Below are 22,447 nucleotides of genomic sequence, written 5' to 3' on the forward strand. Positions count from 1 at the left end.
CTTACTCTTGCCCAGAACCCAGGCTGGAGTACAGTGGCCCAATCTTGGCTCACTGCAACCTCTGCCTCCCAGGTTCCAGCGATTCTCATGCCTTAGCCTCCTGAGTAGTTGGGACTACAGGCGTGCGCCACCATGTCCCACTACATTTTGTATTTTTAGTAGAAACAGGGTTTCACCATGTTGGCCAGGCTGGTCTCGAACTCCTGACCTCAGGTGATCTGCCCACCTCGGCCTCACAAAGTGCTGAGATTACAGGCATGAGCCGCCACACCTGGCCTAGTTAGTATTTTAAAGAAACATAAAGCCATAACAAAAACCATCATTGTTTGTTTCCACAGTGCTCATGAATGTAAAGAGGTTAGAAATGTAGTATTTGATTAATGATGTTTATTTTTACTGTATTTAATATGAGTAATTTTTCATCATCTTTAAAGAGGAAGAATGTTTATTGATTAAAGGTGAGAAATGATAGTTAAGACACCAATTCCATGGCCAGATCTTTGACTGTATCATGCATTGTACAACTGATTTCATATTTTATGAAATGCCTTAGTTGTCCTACTATAACATAAAGACAATGATGAATAAAGTTTATATGTATGATTTAATCCAGATTAGAGAACTATATCTAGCTCTGCGGTCCTCAACCTGGGCCCTTTTGCCCTAGGGAACATTTGGCTCTGTCTGGAAACATTTTTGGTTGTTGAAACTGTGGGCAGAGTGGGTGGGGTGGGGGAGTATGCTACTACCATCTAGTGGGGAGAGGCCAGGAATGCAATTGAACAACCTGCAATGCGCAGTCTCACCACCCTCAACAAAGAATTACCTGACCAAGGGTGAGATACCCAATCTAAAGTAAAATCTTTTTTTTTTCAATAAGTGGTTCCAATATGTAAATTTTGAGAACCACAAATACTATTATTTTGTCTGCCTTTTGGATCTACAAAAATGGGAAATTATGTTCAATTGAAAAAAAAAAGTTGGCTGCATGCAGTGGCTCATGCCTATAATCCCAGCATTTTGGGAGGCTGAGGTGGGTGGATCACCTGAGGTCAGGAGTTCAAGACCAGCCTGGTCAACATGGTGAAACCCCGTCTCCTAACAATACAAAAAACTAGCCAGGCATGGTGGCACACGCCTGTAATTCCAGCTACTTGGGAGGCTGAGGCAGGAGAATCGCTTGAACCCGGGAGGCGGAGGTTGCAGTGAGCCCAGATTGTACTCCAGTCTGGGTGACAAGAGGAAAACTCTGTCTCAAAAAAACAAAAACAAAGTCTACAAAAATTATTATTGTCTTTTGATTTGTTTTTTGAGATAGAGACTCACTCTGCTGCCCAGGCTGGAGTGCAATGGTGCAATCTCAGTTCACTGCAACCTCCAACTCCTGAGTTCAAGCAATTCTCGTGCCTCAGCCTCCCAAGTAGCTGTGACTATAGGCACCTGCAACCACACCCAGCTAATTTTTGTATTTTTAGTAGAGATGGAGTTTCACCATGTTGGCCAGGTTGGTCTTGAACTCCTGACCTCAGGTGATCTGCCTGCCTCAGCCTCCCAAGGTGCCCAGGATCATAGGCATGAGCCACCATGCCCAGCCTTGCTTTGTCTTTTGACTCTCAAAGTTTACTAGAATGTTGCTGCTAGAAGGGACCTCAGTGAACACCATGATTTTGCCAGTGAGAAAACAGAAACGCAGCTGGTTAGTGCCACGGCCAACTCCCTCTTCACTAGAGTTGCCATGGCTCAGAGGGTGATATTAGAAGATGTCATCATAAAGTAATATGACTAGTTTTTCTTCATAGAAAAGATCGTTTTCACACCACGTTTCCTTCATGTATGCTTTGTTTTGTTTTTTTGTTTTTTGTTTTTTGTTTTTTGTTTTTGAGATGGAGTCTCACATTGTTGTCCAGGCTGGAGTGCAGTGGCGTTCTTTCAGCTCACTGCAACCTCTGCCTCTTGGGTTCAAGCGATTCTCCTGCCTCAGCCTTCTGAGTAGCTGGGATTACAGGCACGTGCCATTGCACCTGGCTAATGGTTGTATTTTTAGCAGAGACGGGGCTTCACCGTGTTGGCCAGGCTGGTCTTGAACTTCTGACCTCAAGTGATCCACCTACCTCAGCCTCCCAGAGTGCTGGGATTACAGGTGTGAGCCACTGCACCTGGCCTGTATGTTGTTGTTTTTAATCTGAATGAACCTTGTCTCCTTCCAAGAATTCCTTTTGGGAGACTTGTCACATGACCTCATACCTATAGCAGTACCTTGCCCATACCCCGTAACCCCAAATAATATGAGCTGAAAAATTAATACTGTTTTAGAACTCAGATTGCTGATGTTGATGGCATTTATGACACACAGTTTTTCTTTTCTTTTCCTTTTTTTTTTTTTTTTTGAGACACATTCTCACTTCGTTGCCCAGGCTAGAGTGCAGTGGTATGATCTTGGCTCACTGCAACCTCTGCCTCCTGGGTTCAGGTGATTCTCCTGCCTCAGCCTCCCAGGTAGCTGGGATTATAGGCGTGAACCACCACACCTGGCTAATTTTTGTACTTTTAGTAGAGACAGGGTTTCGCCATTTGTCCAGGCTGGTTTCGAACTCCTGACCTCAAGTTATCCGCCTGCCTCAGCCTCCCAAAGTGCTGGGATTACAGATGTGAGCCACTGTGCTGGGCCAGAAATATTTTTAAAGTTAAAAACAAAATTCAGCAGGGCATGGCGGCTCACACCTGTCATCCCAACACTTTGGGAGGCCAAGGTGGAAGAATCATTTGAGCCCAGGTGTTCAAGACCTGCCTAGGCAACATAGGGAGACCACGTCTCTATAAAAAACATTCAAAATTAGCAGGGTGGGCTGGGCATGGTGGCTTACACCTGTAATCTCAGCACTTTGGGAGGCTGAGGTGGGCGGATCACAAGGTCAGGGGTTTGAGACCAGCTTGGTAAATATAGTAAACCCAGTCTCTACTAAAAATACAAAAATTAGCTGGGTGTGGTGGCACATGGCTGTAGTCCCAGCTACTTGGGAGGCTGAGGCGAAGAATCGCTTGAACCCAGGAGGTGGAGATTGCAGTGAGCCGAGATCGCACCACTGCACTCCAACCTGAGGGACAGAGCGAGACTGTCTCAAAAAAAAACCCCAAAAAAACAAAAAACAAAAAACAGCTGGGTATAGTGGTGCACCCCTAGAGTTTCATCTCCTCAGGAGACTGAGGTGGAAAAATCACTTGAACCCAGGAGATAGAGGCTGCAGTGAGTAGTGATAAGATTGTGCCACTCCACTCCAGCCTGGGCAACAGAGCAAGACCTTGTCTCAAAAAAAAAAAAAAAAAAAAAAAAAAATCAGCACCATGAGACACGGCGAAGAAAAAGGAAGCCTTGCGCATCTTTAAAAAAGTGTTTTCTGCTAGCGCCAGGGTTGGAGGAGGGCAGGTTACAGTATAAATGAGGACCCCTTTCAACCTTGGGGAGACTGGGTGACTGGAGCCCCAGGGCAGTGAGTGTTTTGACTGTGGGAGTGTAATATACAAATATTTCCATTTTCTGTGAGTCATGTTGTAAAAAGATTGGGAAATACCGTACTGTAGCACAGGATCCAGTCAAAGAAAAAAGGGTCTCTCCAAACCAAGAACTGGGAGAAGTCTATATTATCCATCTTTGTGGATTGGGAACTGTTTTGGGACTTTCTGTTTAAGATGGGGTCTTGCGGCCGGGCGCGGTGGCTCACGCCTGTAATCCCAGCACTTTGGGAGGCCGAGACGGGCGGATCACGAGGTCAGAAGATCGAGACCATCCTGGATAACACGGTGAAACCCCATCTCTACTAAAAAATACAAAAAACTAGCTGGGCGAGGTGGCGGGCGCCTGTAGTCCCAGCTACTCGGGAGGCTGAGGCAGGAGAATGGCGTAAACCCGGGAGGCGGAGCTTGCAGTGAGCTGAGATCCGGCCACTGTACTCCAGCCTGGGTGACAGAGCGAGACTCCGTCTCAAAAAAAAAAAAAAAAAAAAAAAAAGATGGGGTCTTGCTTTGTTGCCAAGGCTGGGCTCCAACTCCTGGCAAGGGATCCTCCCATCTCACCCTCCCAAGTAGCTGAGACTACAGGCACATGTCACTGCACCTGGCTACAAGACCCCCTGTTTATTTTATTTTATTATATATATTTTTTGAGATGGAGTCTCACTGTGTTGCCGAGGCTGGAGTGCAGTGGCATGATCTCAGCTCACTGCGACCTCTGCCTCCTTGTTTCAAGCGATTCTCCTGCCTCAGCCTCCTGTGTAGCTGGAATTACAGGTGCCGGTCACCATGCCTGGCTCATTTTTATATTTTTAGTAGAGACAGGGCTTCACCATAGTAGCCAGGCTGGTCTCGAACTCCTGACCTCAAGTGGTCCACCCACCTCGGCCTCCCGAAGTGCTGGGATTACAGGCCTGAGCCACCTCGCCCAGCCAGGACCTCCTGTTTAAATCAGGTCCTGTCGTTTTCCATCTCTTTTTGGCGAGGTCTTGAGCTTTCAGGTGAGTTGGCCATACCAGGTGCCTTGACTGGAGGTGAGGCCTTGTCAACCTAATTTCAGGAACAGGTGAACATCATGCACTTTGCAGCTGTGTTTTTCTCCCCACTGGCAGCTACACACCTTTCCTCTCCAACCATCCTGCCTGAGAGTTTAAGTGCACGTTATCTGTGGGACCTCGTGCAATCCAGTTTTCTTATAGAACTGCATGCTTACGTGAGCATTCTGTTCCCCAAATATGTAACTCCACAATTTCCATGCTCTCTCCAACTGTTGCAGTCTTTTGACATCTTGCTGGTTCCCTTACTAGCAAATTAACTCATTTCAACTCGGAGAGCCCTGCCAGTTGAAGGGCAGCTGGGAAGAAACCCAGGACCAGGAACCTTTCCAGAAGGTGCAGATCAAGTGGAAATGTTGCCAGGAGGCCACGAAGACCCAGGGATTCGTGGCTGACCAGGACTCTTCCTTGCCACCAGGGCTTCCAGCTCACAGCATTTAACAGGTGTGGGCTGGACTAGAGAAAGCAGGAAGACAGGGGCCCCCTGGCAGGCAACAAGGACCAACTGAGGGCCCGGCATGGTGGTTCATGCCTGTAATCCTAGCTGCTCAGGGGGCTGAGGCGGGAGGATGGCGTGAGCCCAGGAGTTCGAGACCAGCCTGGGCAACACGGTGAGACCTCATCTCTACAAAAAAATTTAAAAATTTTCCAGGCGTGGTGGTGCGTGCCTATAGTCTCAGCTACTTGAGAGGCTGAAGCTGGAGGATCAACTGAGCCCAGGAATTCAAGGCTGCAGTAAGCCATGATTGTGCCACTGCACTTCAGTGTGTGCAACAGAGCCATACCCTGTCTCTTTGAAAATAAAATGATGAACTTGTAACCACCTAATGGGTTCACCTTGCCCACTGCCTAGACAGAGCCAATTTATCAAGACAGGGAATTGCAATGGAGAAAGTAATTCATGCAGAGCCGGCTGTGCGGGAGACTGGAGTTTTATTATTACTCAAATCAATCTCTCTGAGCATTCAAGGAACAGAGTTTTTAAAGACAATTGGGCGGGCAGGAGCTTGGGAAGTGGGGAGTGCTGATTGGCCAGGTTGAAGATGGAATCAGAGGTTGTCCGAGTTTTTCTTGCTGTTGTCTGTTCCTGGTTGGGACGGCAGAACAGGTTGAAGCAGATTATCGGTGTGGGTGGTGTCAGCTGATCCACTGAGCTGATCCAAGGATTGTTGTCTCATGCTTCCCTAAAATGTATAAAACCAAGTGAGGCAGGAAAATAGAGTCTGGAGGTAGGGAACATAAGGCCGATTCACACTTCAGCTATAACGGGAAATATCGTCTCCATAGGGCATACACCCAGCAAATGACTTCATAACTTTACTTCACCGTCTTCATTTACATCGGGCATACTCCAAGCAGAGAGTATTTAAATTCACGAAAATTCTGTAACGGGGACTTTGAGCCCCTATGCTCAGGTCCGCTCCCGTGCTGTGGAGTGTACTTTTTCAATAAAACCCTTCACTCCTTCCTTGCTTTGTGTGTGCGTTTTGTCAAATTCTTTCTTCAAGACACCAAGAACCTGGACACCCTCCAACTTTAACACAAGCTGTGCCCCGATCACCTCTGGCAAATGTCATTAGGACTTCCTGTGTCAGGGGCGCATGTCCTCAACCTTGGTGAATTTTTTTATTTTTATTTTTTGGGACAGAGCCTCGCTCTGTCCCCCAGGCTGGGGTGCCGTGGCCCGATCTCAGCTCACTGAAACCTCCGCCTCCCAGGTTCAAGCGATTCTCCTGCCTCGGCCTCCCAAGTAACTGGGATTCCAGGCATGGGCCACCATGCCTGGCTAATTTTTCTATTTTTAGTAGAGGCGGGGTTTCACCATGTTGACGATGCTAGTCTCCAGCTTCTAACCTTATCAGGTGATCCGCACGCCTCGGCCTCCCAAAGTGCTGGGATTACAGGCCTGAGCCACCTCGCCCTGCCGGCAAAATAAACTCTCTGAATGAACTGACACCTGTCTCACATTTTCAGGGTTCACAGGCTTTTATCAATTTTGTTTCAGAGTCAAACCATGGACTGAATTCCTTCCCAAAGTTAGTCGGGCTTCCGCCCAGGCATAAACAAGGACAGCTTAAATTAGAAGCAAGATGGAGTTGGTTAGGTCTGATTTCTTTCACCATCACAGTTTCCTCAGTTACAATTTTGCAAAGGTGGTTTCCAACGGACTCAGCCGCACGCGGCCCCTCTATCCCTCCCAGGAACAGGCGAGTGTCCTTGGGGCCTGGGGGTTCCTGCCAGCGGCAAATGAGCGAATCACGCTACCCCAAGCCGGGCCTCCCGGGGCCTCGGCCCATCAGTCCTCCCGGCCACCGCGTGGCGCTGTGCAGGGCGTTGTTGGGCGGTTGGGTGGACCACGTGGTCTACGACGCCTTAAGGCCTGCTCGGCGTGCGCGGGCATCCGGTCGGTGCTGGAGGCCCGAGGCCAGGCGGGCAGGGAGCCCCGAGCGAGGGGCTGTGTCACTGCCAGGACGGAGCGCGTCGCCTCGGGCCGACCCCGGGGTCCGCGAGGGCTCCTGGGGACGAGGAGTGTGGGGCACCTGCCACGGGGGGCCGAGGCGCTAAACGTGGAGGGAAGGAAAGCACTCGCGGCGGGGGCCTGGCGGGGGCGGACGCGGCCAGCCTCGCCCGTGACGGCAGGGGACTTCCAGGGCGAGGGGGCCCATCTGCCCTCCGGCGCCAGGAGGATGCTCCAGCTCCTGGTGCTGAAGGTGAGCGCTGCGAAGCCAACTCCACACAGTCTCCCACACCCTGCAGAGCCTCGCACCCCCGACCCCGGCACAGCCTCCCATCGCCACACAGCCCCCCACACCCACCCCAGCCCCCAACCCGAGTCCCACACAGCCCCCCACACCCACTCCCCCCATCCCAGCGCTACACATGTCCCCTTCCCACCCCAGCCCTACACATCCTCCACATCCCCCCACGCCCACTCCCCCAGCCCACACATCCTCCCATGCCCACTCCCCGCCCCGCCCACACATCCCCCATGCCCACTCCCCGCCCCGCCCACATATCCTCCCACACCCACTCCCACCCAGCTCCACCCCCACACTCACACTTATGCCCCCACCCATCCCACTCCCACACACTTCATCCCACTCCCACACACCCCAACCCCCTATATTCCATCTGGCCATGCCGTGCCCCCACTGCCTTCCCACCCCATCCCACTCCCACCCCCACACACCCCCAACTCCTACCCTAGCCCCAGCTCCCACCCGTTTCCTTATCCCTGCCCGCCCCACAGTCACACCCTCACCCCTGTCCCCACCCCGTCCTCATTCCCACCCCCCCACTTAAACCTCCACCCCGACATTTCATCCCCCCCACACACCCCACCACCACCCCTATGTCCACTCCCACCTGCACCCCAGCCGCAGCCCACCCTACCCCCACTCCCCCACCCCACATCACACCCCGCCTTCCCCCACCCGAGCCCTCCCCGCGCCCCCACTAGGGGGCACCCCGGGCTGGGAGCTGGGGTAGAAGATGGCGTGGCCCGGGATGCACTTGAAGGAGCGTGGGATTGGCTGCCCCTTCGAATGCTTAGTCACAGGGGCCACGCGACACTGGCGTCCCCAGGGACCCGCTCACCGTACTCCACGGGGCCCTCAGGCTCGGCGCTTGGATAGGGTCGGTTGGCCCGGGCAGCCCCACGCCATGGGTCCCGCCTTCCCTCGTGCCCCGGGTCTCTGTCGCCCTCTCCACTCTCCGCGCGGGCTCTGGGCGATGTACTAGTCCCCGGGAAAGGGACGCCCGCCTGGACCCTTGCTTTTCCGCCTTGGAGTCCAGTGAGGGCTCACTGGTAAAGGGGGAAGGCGTTGCTGGAGGAAGGAGCTGACAGGCCAGAGCAGAGGAGTAGGTATGGGTTATTGGAGAAAGGAAATCTCAATCACTTTGAAAATCACACTTCAGTGGGCCCAGGAGCGGTACGTAGCAAATTGTGAGATTATTATATTATATTATATTATATTATATTATATTATTTATTTTTTGAGACAGTTTCGCTCTTGTTGCCCAGGCTGGAGTGCAGTGGTGTGACCTCAGCTCACTGCAGTCTCCGCTTCCCGGGTTCCCTACCTCAGCCTCCCAAGTAGCTGGGATTACAGGCGCCCGCCACCGCAGCTGGCTAATTTTTGTATTTTTAGTAGAGACAGGGTTTCACCACGTTGGCCAGGCTGTTCTCGAACTCCTGACCTCAGGTGATCCACCTGTCTCAGCCTCCCAAAGTGCTGGGATTACAGGCATGAGCCACCGCGCCTGGCCTATTTTATTTTTTATAGAGACAAGGTTTGTTGCCTAGGCTGGTCTGGAACGCCTGGCCTCAAGCAATCATCCCACCTCAGCCTCCCAAAGCCCTGGGATTACCCCCTGGCCCAGTGGTGCGGTTTTTTGGTTTTTTGGTTTTTTTTTTTTTTTTGAGACGGAGTCTTGTTTAGTCGCCCAAGCTGGAGTGCAGTGGCATGATCTGGGCTCACTGCAAGCTCCACCTCCCAGATTCACACCATTCTCCTGCCTCAGCCTCCCAAGTAGCTGAGACTACAGGCGCCCACCACGCCCGGCTATTTATTTTTTGTATTTTTAGTAGAGACGGGGTTTCACCTTGTTAGCCAGCATGGTCTCGATCTCCTGACCTCATGATCCATCCACTTTGGCCTCCGAAAGTGCTGGGATTACAGGCGTGACCTACCGCGCCTGGCCGGTGCGATTTTTAAAACCAGCACTCTCCTTCTCTTACTTGATGTCTTGTGTAATCTCTCTGAACAAAGATTCACAAACGTTTGAGGAAACTGACTCTTACAGAGAATTTGCCCCGAGACTTTAAGGGGTTCAGATCCACTTGGCAAGCTCCTCTCCCCCGGTCAGATGTTGTCTATCAGTCCTAAGGATGCTAGTCCGATTTCTCCTTTAGAAGAGACAGGGCTCTTCCAGGGCTGCACATCCTGACACGTGCACAACCATCCAGGCAGAATTTTGACGGCAGGAGCTGGACTTCCTGCTTTCTGTTAGGGAACCCCGTTCCTCTCAGTTGGGCCCAGGAACCCTTTTATTTACCTGCTCAACTCTGATCTGCCCCCACTTATGGCCCTCACCCAGCTCACCCCCTGAGCAAATTCTGTCCTGAATAGGAGTGTCTCCCCAAGTGCGGTGCAGGTACCACCTGTCCTGCAGATGAAGTTAGCTTTTACAAGGATGAAATATTTTTCCCCCAATGTATCCATCAACAGATGATTGGGTAAACGGAAGGTGGTTTGTACATATACAATGGAATATTATTTAGCCTTAAATATCTGAGAAATCTTTGCCTGACTCAGTCACAAGGATTTTTTCCCCCACGTATCCTTTTATTATTATTTTTTAATTTTTTTTTTTTTTGAGATGGAGTCTCGCTCTGTTGCCCAGGCTGGAGTGCAGTGGAGCAATCTTGGCTCACTGCAACCTCTGCCTCCCAAGTTCAAGCGATTCTCCTGCTTCAGCCTCCTGAGTAACTGGGATTACAGGTGCGTGCCACTGCAGCCAGCTAATTTTTTATATTTTTGGTAGAGACGGGGGTTTCACCATCTTGGCCAGGCTGGTATCCAACTCCTGACCTCAAGTGATCTGCCTTCCTCGGCCTCCCACTGCTGGGATTACAGGCATGAACTGCTGCACCTGGCCCCCCATGTATCCTTTTAGAAGTTTTATAATTTTATATTTTACCTTTAGAGATATGATCTGAGTTAATTTTTGTATATGGTGCGAGGAATGAAGTTTCATTTCTTTGCACTTGATTATCTAACTGTTCCAGCATCATTTATTGAAATGACTATCCTTCCTCCTTTGTGTCTTGTCAGAAATCAATTGACTATATGTGTGATTATATTCCTGCTATATTGATTTATGTACAATACCACACTGTCTTACTACTGTAGCTTTATAGGTAACTCTTGAAGTCAGGTGATATGAGTCTTCCAACTATATTCTTTTTCAGAATTGTTCTAGTTGCTTGGCTTTTCTAATATGCATTTTGTAATTGCTTGTTGAGTCTACCAAAAAAAAAAAAAAAAAAAACCCTGCTGGAATGGAGTTGTGTTTATAGATGGGTTCAGAGAAAATACATTAATCCATGAACACAGTATATCTATACCTATTTAGGTCTTCTTTCATTTCTTTCCATCAATGTTTTATAACTTTCAGCATAGGAATTTTGCACATATTTTTAAGATTTAAACCTTTAAGTAATTACTGAGTTTTGTTTTTCAGTAAAAGACACAGGGTCTTGCTCTGTTGGCCAGGCTGGAGCGCAGTTCTGTAATCACAACTTACTGCAACCTCAAACTTCTGGGCTCAAGGGATCCTCCTGCCCCAGCCTCCTGAGTAGCTGGGACTAAAAACATTTGCCCCCACTCCTAGCTAATTAAAAAAATTTTTCTTTTAGAGACAGGGTCTCACTGTGTTGCCCAGGCTGGTCTCTCAAACTCCTGGGCTCAAACAATCCTCCCACCTCAGCCTCCCAAAGTACTGGGATTACAGGAGTGAGTCACCACTCCCAGCCTTTTTGTAATTTTCAATTTCCAATTTCCATTTCTGGAATACGATTAAATTATTGTTTTTTAATTTAATTTTAAGTTCCAGGATACAAGTGCAGGACGTCCAGGTTTGTTACATAGATAGACGTGTGCCATGGTGGTTTGCTGCAACTATCAACCCATCATCTAGTTATTAAGCCCCATGTGTATTAGTTATTTATCCTGATACTCTCCCTCCCCTCTGCCCTACAGTCCCCAGTGTGTGATTACCCTCCCTGTGTCTGTGTGTTCTCATTGTTCAGCTCCTGTTTATAAGTGAGAACATATGGTGTTTGGTTTTCTGTTCCAGTGTTAGTTTGCTGAGGATAATGCCTTCCAGCTTCATCCATGTCCCTGCAAAGGACATTATCTTGTTTCTTTTAATGGTTACATAGTATTCCATGATGTATTTGTACCACATTTTCTTTATCCAGTCTATCACTGATGGGCATTCGGGTTGATTCCAAGTCTTTGCTATTGTGACTAGTGCTACAATGAACATACGCATGCATGTCTTTATAACAGAATGATTGATATTCCTTTGGGTATATACCCAGTAATGGAATTGCTGGGTCAAATGGTTTCTCTAGTTCTAGATCTTTGAGGAATCGCCACACTGCCTTCCACAATGGTTGAATTAATTTACACTCTCACCAACAGTGTAAAAGCATTCCCATTTCTCCACAGCCTCGCCAGCCATCTGTTGTTTCTTAACTTTTTAATAATATGCCATTCTGACTGGCGTGAGATGGTATCTCATTGTGGTTTTGATTTGCATTTCTCTAATGATCAGTGATGTTGAGCTTTTTAAAATATGTTTGTTGGCCGCATAAATATCTTCTTTTGAGAAGTGTCTGTTCACATGCTTTGCCCACTTTTTCATGGGGTTGTTTTTTTCTTGTAAATTTGTTTCAGTTCTTTATAGATTCTGGATATTAGACCTTTGTCAGATGGAAAGACTGCAAACATTTTCTCCCATTCTGTAGGTTTTCTGTTAATTCTGATGATAGTTTCTTTTGCTGTGCAGAAGCTCTTTAGTTTAATTCAATCCCATTTGTCAATTTTTGCTTTTGTTGCAATTGCTTTTGATGTTTTTGTCATGAAATCTTTGCCACTGACTATGTATTGAATGATATTGCCTAGATTTTCTTTTTCTTTTTTTTTTTTTTTTTTCTGATGAAGTCTCGCTCTGTTGCCCAGGCTGGAGTGCAGTGGCACAATCTCGGCTCACTGCAAGCTCCGCCTCCTGGATTCACACCATTCTCCTGCCCCAGCCTCCCAAGTAGCTGGGACTGCAGGCACTCACCACCACGCCCGGCTAATTTTTTTGTATTTTTAGCAGAAACAGGGTTTCACTGTGTTAGCCAGTATGGTCTCGATCTCCTGACCTCGTGATCTGCCTGCCTCGGCCTCCCAAAGTGCTGGGATTACAGGTGTAAGCCACCGCGCCCGGCTGGTATTGCCTAGATTTTCTTCTAGGGTTTTTTATAGTTTTAGGTTTTACATTCAATTCTTTACTCTATCTTACAAAAATTAAGTTAATTTTTGTATAAGGTATAAGGAAGGGGTCCAGTTTCAATTTTCTGCATATGGCTAGCCAGTTTTCCCAGCACCATTTATTAAATAGGGCATCCTTTCTCCATTGCCTGTTTTTGTCAGGTTTGTCAAAAATCAGATGGTTGTAGATGTGTGGTCTTATTTCTGAGATCTCTATTCCGTTCCATTGGTCTGTGTGTCTGTTTTTGTACCAGTACCACGCTGTTTTGGTTACTGTAGCCTTGTAGTATAGTTGGAAGTTGGGTAGCATGATGCCTCCAACTTTATTATTTTTGCTTAGGATTGTTTTGGCTATAGGGGCTCTTTTTTGGTTCCCTATCAATTTTAAAGTAGTTTTTTCTGTTTCTGTGAAGAATGTCAATGGTAGTTTAATGGGAATAGCATTGAATCTATAAATTACTTTGGACAGTGTGGCCATTTTCACGATATCCTTCCTATCCATGAGCATGGAATGTTTTTCCATTTGTTTGTGTCCTCTTTTATTTCCTTTGTTAGTTGTATTCTTAGGTATTCTCTTCGTAGCGACAATTGAATTATTTTAATAATCTTGTGCCTTATAGCCTTGTAAAGTCAATTATTAGTTCTGGCATATATATTTTTTATTGTAGTAAAATACATGTAACATAAAATTTGCCATCTTAATCATTTTTAAGTGTACAGTTCATGGTATTAAATACATACCTAATGTTGTACAACCATCACCAATGTCCATCTCCAGAAGTCTTTTTCGTCTTGTAAAACTGAAACTCTGCTTTCTCTGTGAATTTGACTACTCTGAGTGCCTCATATAAGTGAAATCATATAGTTTATCCTTTTGTGACTGGCTTATTTCACTCAGCATAATGTCCTCAGGGTTCATTATGTTGTACCATGTGTCAGAATTTCCTTTCTTTTGAAGCCCAATGCAGTGATGTGAACGTGAGGACCCAACTACTTGGGAGGATGAGGCGGGAGGATTCCTTGAGGTGAGGATTGCTTGAGGTGAGGTGGGCAATATAGCAAGACCCTGTCTCTTAAAAATAAATAAATAATTAAATGTCTTTTTTAAAAAAAGAATTTCCTTCCTTTTTCAGACTGAATAATAGTCCATTCTACACCACATTTTGCTTATCCATTTATCTGTTGAGGGACATTGGGTTGCTTCTACATTTTAGCTATTGTGAACAGGGTGCTGCTATGAACACAGGTGTGTAAGTATCTCTTCAAGATCTTTCAATTCTCGTGGATCTACACCCAATAGTGGAATTGCTGCATTGTATGGTAATTATAGTTTTAATTTTTTGAGAAGCCACGCTACCATTTTCCACAGCAGCTATGTCATTTTACATTCCTACCAACAGTGCACAATGATTGCAGTGTCTCCACAGCCTTGCCAATACATTATTTTCTGTTTTAACACACCTTGCTGCACACTGAATTTTCAGGGTTTTTTTGACGGTAGTTATCCTCATGAGTGTCAGGTAGTATCTCACTATGGTTATGATTTATGTTTCTCTAATGATTAGTGATGTTGAGTGCCTTTTCATGTACTTATTGGCCATTTGTATATCTTCTTTGGAGAAATGTCTATTCAAATCCTTTGCCCATTTTTTAATTGGTTGTTTGGGTTTTTGTATTGTTTTAGGAGTTCTCTGTTTATTCTGGATATTAATCCCTTATGAGATATAAGCCTTGCAAATATTTTCCCCCATTCCATAAGTTGGCTTTCTACTGTGGTGATAGTGACTTTTGATGCACACAATTTTTAAATTTCAATGAAGCCCAGTTTGTCTATTTTTTCTTTTGTTGCCTATGCCTTTGGTGTCATATCCAAGAAATTGTCAAATCCAACGTCATAAAGCATTTGTTCTGTGTTTTCTTTTGTAGTTTTAGGCCTTCCATTTAGGTTTTGGATCCATTTTGAGTATAGTGTCACATAAAGGTCCAAATTCATTGTTATTTTTTTTTCTTTTTGAGACAGAGTCTCACTGTGTTACCCAGGCCGGAGTGCAGTGGTGCAATTTCAGCTCACTGCAACCTCCACCTCTCAGGTTCAAGTGATTCTCTTCGTGTAGCCTCCTGAGTAGCTGGGATTACAGGCATGTACCATCACACCCAGCTAATTTTGTATTTTTAGTAGAGATGGGGTTTCACCATGTTGGCCAGGCTTGTCTGGAACTCATGACCTTTGGTGATCTGCCTGCCTTGGCCTTTCAAAGTACCGGGATTACAGGTGTGAGCCACTTTGCCTGGCCTCTTAAGTTCATTCTTTTGCATGTGAATATCCAGCTTTCCCAACACTCACTTATTACAAAACCTTTGCCTGAATGGTTTTGGTACCCTTGTCAAAAATCATTTGAATAGATACACAAGGGTTTATTCTGGACTCTCTATTCTACTCTGTTGGTCTATATGTCTTTAGTTCAGTACCACACTGTTTTGACTACTGTAGCTTTGTAGTGAAGTTTTGGTAAAGTTTTGAGATCAAGTGTGAGTCCTCTAGTTTTGTTCTTTTTTGATATTGTTTTGGCTGTTTGGGGTCCCTTGGGATTTCACATGAATTTTAGAATGTGCTTTTCTATTTCTGAAAAAAATATCATTGTGGATTTTGGTAGGGATTGAATTGAATGTGTAGATTGCTTTGAGCAGGATTGACATCTTAATGATATTAAGTCTTCCAGTCAATGAATGTGGGATGTCTTTCCATTTATTTATGTCTTCTTTAATTTCTTTCAGCAGTGTTTTATAGTTTTCATTGTAGTTATAATTTTTTAATAGACTCCTTAAGGTTCTCTGTATAGACAATCATGTTCTTTATGAATAAAGACAATTTTTTTTTTTTTTTTGAGACGGAGTCTCACTCTGTCACCCAGGCTGGAGTGCAGTGGCCGGATCTCAGCTCACTGCAGGCTCCACCTCCCGGGTTTATGCCATTCTCCTGCCTCAGCCTCCCAAGTAGCTGGGACTACAGGCGCCCGCCACCTCGCCTGGCTAGTTTTTTGTATTTTTTAGTAGAGACGGGGTTTCACCGTGTTAGCCGGGATGGTCTTGATCTCCTGACCTTGTGATCCGCCCATCTCGGCCTCCCAAAGTGCTGGGATTACAGGCTTGAGCCACTGCGCCCGGCCGAATAAAGACAATTTTATTTATTCCTTTCTAATCTTCCTGACAGTCTTTTTCCTGTCTTATTGTACTAACTGGGACCTTTAGTACAATGTTAGCAAGTATACCGCTTGTGAAATTTTTCTTTTCCATTTTTTTTTTTTTTTTTTTTGAGACAGAGTCTTGCTCTGTTGCCCAGCCTGGAGTGCAGTGGCACAATCTCAGCTCACTGCAAGCTCCGCCTCCCGGGTTCACACCATTCTTCTGCCTCAGCCTCCTGAGTAGCTGGGACTACAGGTGCCCGCCATCACGCCCGGCTAATGTTTTGTATTTTTAGTAGAGACGGAGTTTCACCGTTTTAGCCACGATGGTCTCGATCGCCTGACCTTGTGATCCACCCGCCTCAGCCTCCCAAAGTGCTGGGATTACAGGTGTGAGCCACAGCACCTGGCTAAAACTATTTCTTTCAGCCTTCTCACCATTGGTCTTCTCTGGACTCCTTGGGGTCTCATCTCTGCCAAGAATGTGACGGGTGTTCTTATGCAGACTTTAGGGCTCCCCTTCTTTGCCTCTCCATTTAGGAATTTTACCCTTTAATTCTCAAGCTGCTATGGCAGCCCCAAACTCTGTTCTCTGATTTCCTCAAGCCACAAACATTATGACTTTCTCCTTGAATTGCAGCTGCTTAACACCACGTGGACTGGGGAATGGGCTGAGGGGAAAAGCCATGTAAAAGTGGATCTCACCCAGGGAAGTTTCCTTCTTTCAAGGGTTGACTCTCCTCCAGGTTCTGCTTGCTTTTGGTAGCTTGTCACTGCCTTCAAATCATTATTTTGTATTTTTTCCAGGATTTATTATTGTTACTCATAGGTGATATAGAAACTATTCTGTTGTTACTGGAACCAGAATAACTGCTGTTCTTTTTTCTGGTTATTTGTTATGAAAATGTTCAAACCTTCAGAAAAGTAGACATAATACTAATGTGAATACCTGTATTCTTGCCACCCTAGACTTAGGATCCCAAATCTCAAGATGTCATTTTTCTAGGCAGAGTTAGATAATACTTCTGAAAAATCATGAGTTCTTGGCTGGGCACAGTGGCTCACGCCTGTAATCCCAGCACTTTGGGAGGCTGAGATGGGTGAATCACCTGAGGTCAGGAGTTCGAGATCAGCCTGGCCAACATGATGAAATCCTGTCTCTACTAAAAATACAAAATTAACTGAGCATGGTGGCGCATGCCTTTAATCCCAGCTACTGAGGAGACTTAGGCAGGAGAATTGCTTGAACCCAGGAGATAGAGGTTGCAGTGAGCTGAGATTGCGCCACTGCACTCCAACCTGGGTGACACAGCAAAACCTTTTGGTATTTTCAATTCAAATTTAGCTTTTCACTTTATATTTATGTCTTTAACAATGAAAATCTTGGCTTCTAATAACAATAGTACACAACAAAATACATTCCAGGAAGTCTGACTTCCTTCCGTGTCCCTTCTCCATTTCTCCCCTCCCCTTAGGTAATGATTTGCATTTATTTCGGTTTATCTGCATTATTTCTTTTTTTATTATGAGCAGAATGTACTTATATTCACAGTGCTTTCTCTTTCTTACAAAAGAATAATACAGATCAGGAACAGTTGCTCCTGCCTGTAATCCCAGCACTTAGGGAGGCCCAGGTGGGAAAATTGTTTGAGCCCTGGAGTTTGAGACTAGCCTGGGCAAAATAGTGAGGCACCATCTCTGGGTTTTTTTTTAACAAACAAAAGTACTAGAAACATTGCTCTGAACCGTGTGTTTGTGTATTATTATGGATTTTTCAGAATATAGGAGATTGAGGACATCTTGTTTTTTGAGTCACAACACATAATTCAGAATTACATCCTATTGGTTACGTGTTTTAGAATTTTATCTTTGGTCTAACCATTTAAGCAAAGGCATTTGTCAAGAATTTGTTAGGTCACTTAAATTAGAAACAGTAATCATGGCTCTAAAGTTTACTATTTTGTGGTACTACTTTTAAATCATATATCATTCTGTTTGTCCTTTAAAAATTTTACAGATTGAAGATCCAGGTTGCTTCTGGGTTATTATAAAAGGGTGTAGTCCCTTTTTAGATCATGATGTCGACTATCAAAAATTAAATAGTGCCATGAATGACTTCTACAACAGCATGTGTCAAGATATAAAAATAAAACCATTAACATTGGAAGAAGGACAGGTATGTATCTAAATGTTATTTAATCACTGTGTCTTGAAACACCACTCACAATATAAACTGTTTTGGCAATGACAATGATTCAAGCTTTTAGAGTATTTTAATTTCTTACACTCAGTGGCTTGTGTTAGGTTATTTTTGAGATGGAGTCTCGCTCTGTCATGCAGGCTGAAGTATAATGGCACCATCTGGGCTCACCGCAACCTCCGTGTCTCGGATTCAAGCAGTTCTCCTGCCTCAGCCTCCTGAGTAGCTGGAATTACAGGCATGGGCCACCACACCCAGCTAATTCTGGTAGTTTTAGTAGAGACGGGGTTTCACCATGTTGGCCAGGATGGTCTGGAACTCCTGACCTCAGGCCTCCTGAAGTGCTGGGATTACAGGCGTGAGCCACTGCGCCCGGCCAGTGTAAGGTTCTTTAGGTTGCACAAGATTCAGGCTAGTCATGGAAGGGGGTGGCCGCCACATAAGGTCCATGTGGGGCAGGAGGAGACAGAATGTCATCTACACCCAGGCATGAGGGCCATCCCTCTGGGGCTGGGAACCAGGGGATTATTTGAGATCCCACAGAGGTATAGGGACCTCAGCAAAGAGGGAGTGGGTCTTCAGTGTAGGGCCAACGCCTCCCTTTTGGTTGCTCATGACTTTGGCCAACTCATATGTCTTCATTTTCCTTACTCCACGCCGTGGCCCCTCCTTGCCTTCTTGCAGCCTCACCTCCCACTGCCCCTTGTCATGGTCTCCGCAGCTCAGCTACTTTTCAGAAGAGAGTGATTTTTTTGTAATGGTATAATAGGAAAAGATTTATAACCTCTTTGTGAGAAAAAGCAGAAATAATTTGAATCCCCTTCCCCCAATCATCATTAATAACATAATTTATTTTAGTATATGTGCTGCTGAAGCAAGTGTAATAACATAATTATTTGTTTCCATGCCATCGACTAATTGAAGAAGTTAAACTAGGTCTATTGTTTTTAAAAATATTCCACATTTTGGGCTGGACGTGGTGGCTCACTCCTGCAGTCCCAGCACCTTGGGAGGCCAAGGCAAGAAGATTGCTTGAGCCTAGGAGTTTTGTGAACAGCCTGGGCAACATAGTAAGACCCTATCTCTACAAAACATAAAAAGATTAGCGGGCATGGTGGCACGCGCCTGTGGCCCCAGCTACTCTGGAGGCTAAGGCAAGAAGATCACTTCATGGAGCAAGACTATAGGCACCATTTTTCCCACAGCAGGTCCTCGCTTCATGTCTCTGTGTCACATCTTGGTAATTCTCCCAACATTTCGAACTTTTTCATTATTCTATCTGTTATGGTGATCTTTGGCCAGTGATCTTTGAGGTTAGTATTTTAATTGTTTTGGGGTGCCACCCATTGCATCCATGTCAGATGGTGAATTTTGTCAATAAATGTGTGTTCTGACTGCTCCACCATCTCTCCCCCTCTGCCCAGGCCTTCCTGTTCACTGACACACAATTGAAATTAGGCCAATTAATAACCCTACAATGGCCCCTAAGTGTTCAGGTGAAAGGATGAATTACATTAAATTAAAAGCCAGAAATGATTGAACTTAAAGGAAGACATTTTGAAAGCTGAGATAGGCTGAAAGCTAGGTCTCTTGCACCAAACAGTTAGCAAAGTTGTGAATGCAAAGGAAAAGTTCTTGAAGGAAATTAAAAGTGCCACTCTGGAGAACACACAAATGAAAAAAAAAAAAAAGAAACAGCCTTATTGGTAATATGGAGAATGTTTTATTGGTCAGGACAGAAGCTCAAACCAGTTACTACATTCCCTTCAGCCAAAGCCTGATCCAGAGCAAGGCCCTAACTCTCTTCAATTTTATAAAGGCTGAGTGAGGTTAGGAAACTGCAGGGAAAAAATATGAAGCTAGCAGAGGTTGGTTCGTGAAGTTTAAGGAAAGAGGCCATCTCCACAACCTAAAGTGCAAGGTGAAGCGCGAGGGCTGATGGAGAGGCTGCAGCAGTTTCTCCAGATGTAGCTAAGATCATTGATGAAAGTGGACACACTAAATAACAGGTTTTCAATGTATACAAGACAGCCTTCTATTGGAGAAGATGTCTTCCCAGACTTCCAGAGCTGAATAGGAGAAGTAAGCCAGGTGCGGTGGCTCACTCCTGTCATCCCAGCACTCTGGGAGGCCGAGGTGGGTGGATCACCTAAGGTCAGGAGTTTGAGACCAGCCTGGTCAACATGGTGAAACCCTGTCTCTACTAAAAATGCAAAAATTAACCAGGTGTGGTGGCGGGTGCCTGTAATCCTACCTACTGGGGAGGCTGAGGCAGGAGAATTGCTTGAACCCGGGAGGTGGAGGTTGCAGTGAGCTGAGATGGTGCCACTGCACACTAGCCTGGGTGACAGAGAGAGACTCCATCTTAAAAAATAAATAGGGGAAGTCGGTGTCTTTAAAGGGCTAAAACTTTAAAGGTCAGAGTGGCTTTCTTATTAAGGGCTAATGCAGCTGGCGACTTTTAAGTTGAAGCCAGTGCTCATTTACCATTCCAAAAGTCCTGTGACCCTTAAAGATTATGCTGGCTCTGCTCTATCTGCTCTACAAATGGAACAAGAAAGCCTGAATGACAGCATATCTGTTCACGCATGGCTTACTGAATATGTTAAGCTTACTGTCGAGGTCTATGCTCAGAAAGAAAGATTCCTTTCAAAATATTACTGCTGAGCTGGGTGCGGTGGCATATGTCCACAGTCCCAGCTACTTGGGAGCCTGAGGCGGGAAGACCACTTGGGCCCAGGAGTTCGAGTCCAGCCTAGGCAATGTAGTGATGAGACCTTGTCTCTAAAACAAAAACAACAAACGATGCCATTGACAGTGCACCTGGTCACTGAAGAGCTCTCATGGAGATGTATGAGATGAATGTGGCTTTCATGCCTCATTTTCAAGGTTGACTGGCTGTGTGAATTATTAACTATTCATGGTGTTTCTACAGGATGCTTTGATTTCAGCATTAAATAGAAATACCCTTCATCCTTTGTCAGGATTTCTGTTGAATTATTCAAGTTTTGAGTTATGTGAGGTTCTCTAGAACCTATCCTTTTCAGTATGGCTGTACTGTGTTTTCCAACTTACATTCCCGAGGACAGCATTCTCTGTCAGTCCCCTTCTTTTCTGTTTGAGCACAGCTCTCCCTGCTGGACTGCTTTATAAACCTGTGGCTAGCATACGGTTTGTTAGTTGAGTTGGCTGTGGCCTGGCAGTCCTGCGGTACAGTCAGGATGCGAAGGGTTGTCACCTCTGCAGGATGATTCTCCTTAAAAGGGGCTACAGGCATTTACAGATGCTTCTTAACTTACGATGAGGTTATGTCCTGATATTGTAAGTAAAAAATGCACTTAATACACCTAACCTGCTGACCAGCCTAGCTTACCCTAGCCTACTTAAATGTGCTCAGAACACTTACATTAGCTTACAGTTGGGCAAGATACTTAATACAAAGCCTATTTCATAGTAAAGTTTAAATATCTGTATTTTATTGAATACTGCACACTATGTAAAAATTGCACCATCATAATGTTGAAAATTGTAAGTTAAACCATCATAAGTCAGGGACTCTGTACTTATTTAGCCATCAGACAGGTAGTTGATTGATTGATTGATCGAGACTGACTCTCATTCTGTCGCCCAGGCTGGACTGCAGTGGCGCGATCCTTGGCTCACTGCAACCTCTGCCTCCCTGGCTCAAGTGATCCTCCTGCCTCAGCCTCCTGAGTAGCTGAGACTACAGGCACATGCCACCATCCCTGGCTGATTTTTGTATTTTTAGTAGAGACGGGGTTTTTCCATGTTGGTCAGGCTGGTCTCGAACTCCTGAGCTCAGGTGATCCACTCACCTCGGCCTCCCAAAGTGCTGGGACCACAGGCGTGAGCCACCACGCCTGGCCCAGTTAGTTTATTTTTAAAACATTTTATTACTGTTATTTTTTGAGACGGGGTCTCACTGTGCCACCCAGGCTGGAGTGCAGTGGTGCGATCATAGCCCACTGCAGCCTCCAGCTCCTGGGTTCAAGTGATCCTCCTGCCTCAGCCTCCCAAGTAGCTGAGACTACAGGCACGTACCACCATGCCTGGTTCAAGTAATATTTGAAGACTTAGTATATGCCAGGCACTGTGCTAGGTGCTGGGCATTTGGTGGTAAACAAAACAGGCAAAAATCCATGTCATCAAGGAGCCAGCGTCCAGTTATGACAGATAGTAAACAAATGTCAGAGGCCAATAAGAGTCATGGGGAGGCTGGGCGTGGTGGCTCACGCCTGTAATCCCAGCAGTTTGGGAGGCCGAGGCGGGTGGATCATCTGAGGTCAGAAGTTCGAGATCATCCTGACCAATATGATGAAACCCCATCTCTACTAAAAAAAAAAAAATACAAAAATTTTCTGGGCCTGGTGACACGCACCTGTAATGCCAGCTACTTGGGAGGCTGAGACAGGAGAATCGCTTGAACCTGGGAGG

At 45.9% G+C, this 22,447-nt stretch overlaps 1 protein-coding gene across 6 annotated transcripts in view; it reads left to right on the forward strand.

The window, feature by feature from the left end:
• The first annotated feature begins 6,942 nt into the window (after positions 1–6,942).
• TDRD12 (tudor domain containing 12) overlaps positions 6,943–22,447 on the forward strand; it is a 106,722-nt gene continuing 91,217 nt past the window's right edge. For all 6 annotated transcript variants that reach the window (XM_077982052.1, XM_001087212.5, XM_077982053.1 and 3 more), the window contains exons 1-2: positions 6,943–7,273; positions 17,810–17,968. In XM_077982052.1, coding sequence (XP_077838178.1) covers positions 7,250–7,273; positions 17,810–17,968 — 183 coding nt within the window. In that variant the 5' untranslated portion in view covers positions 6,943–7,249. The remainder of the gene's footprint in view (positions 7,274–17,809; positions 17,969–22,447) is intronic.

This window comes from Macaca mulatta, chromosome 19 (genome assembly GCF_049350105.2).
Source record: "Macaca mulatta isolate MMU2019108-1 chromosome 19, T2T-MMU8v2.0, whole genome shotgun sequence".
Taxonomy (NCBI): Eukaryota; Metazoa; Chordata; class Mammalia; order Primates; family Cercopithecidae; genus Macaca; species Macaca mulatta.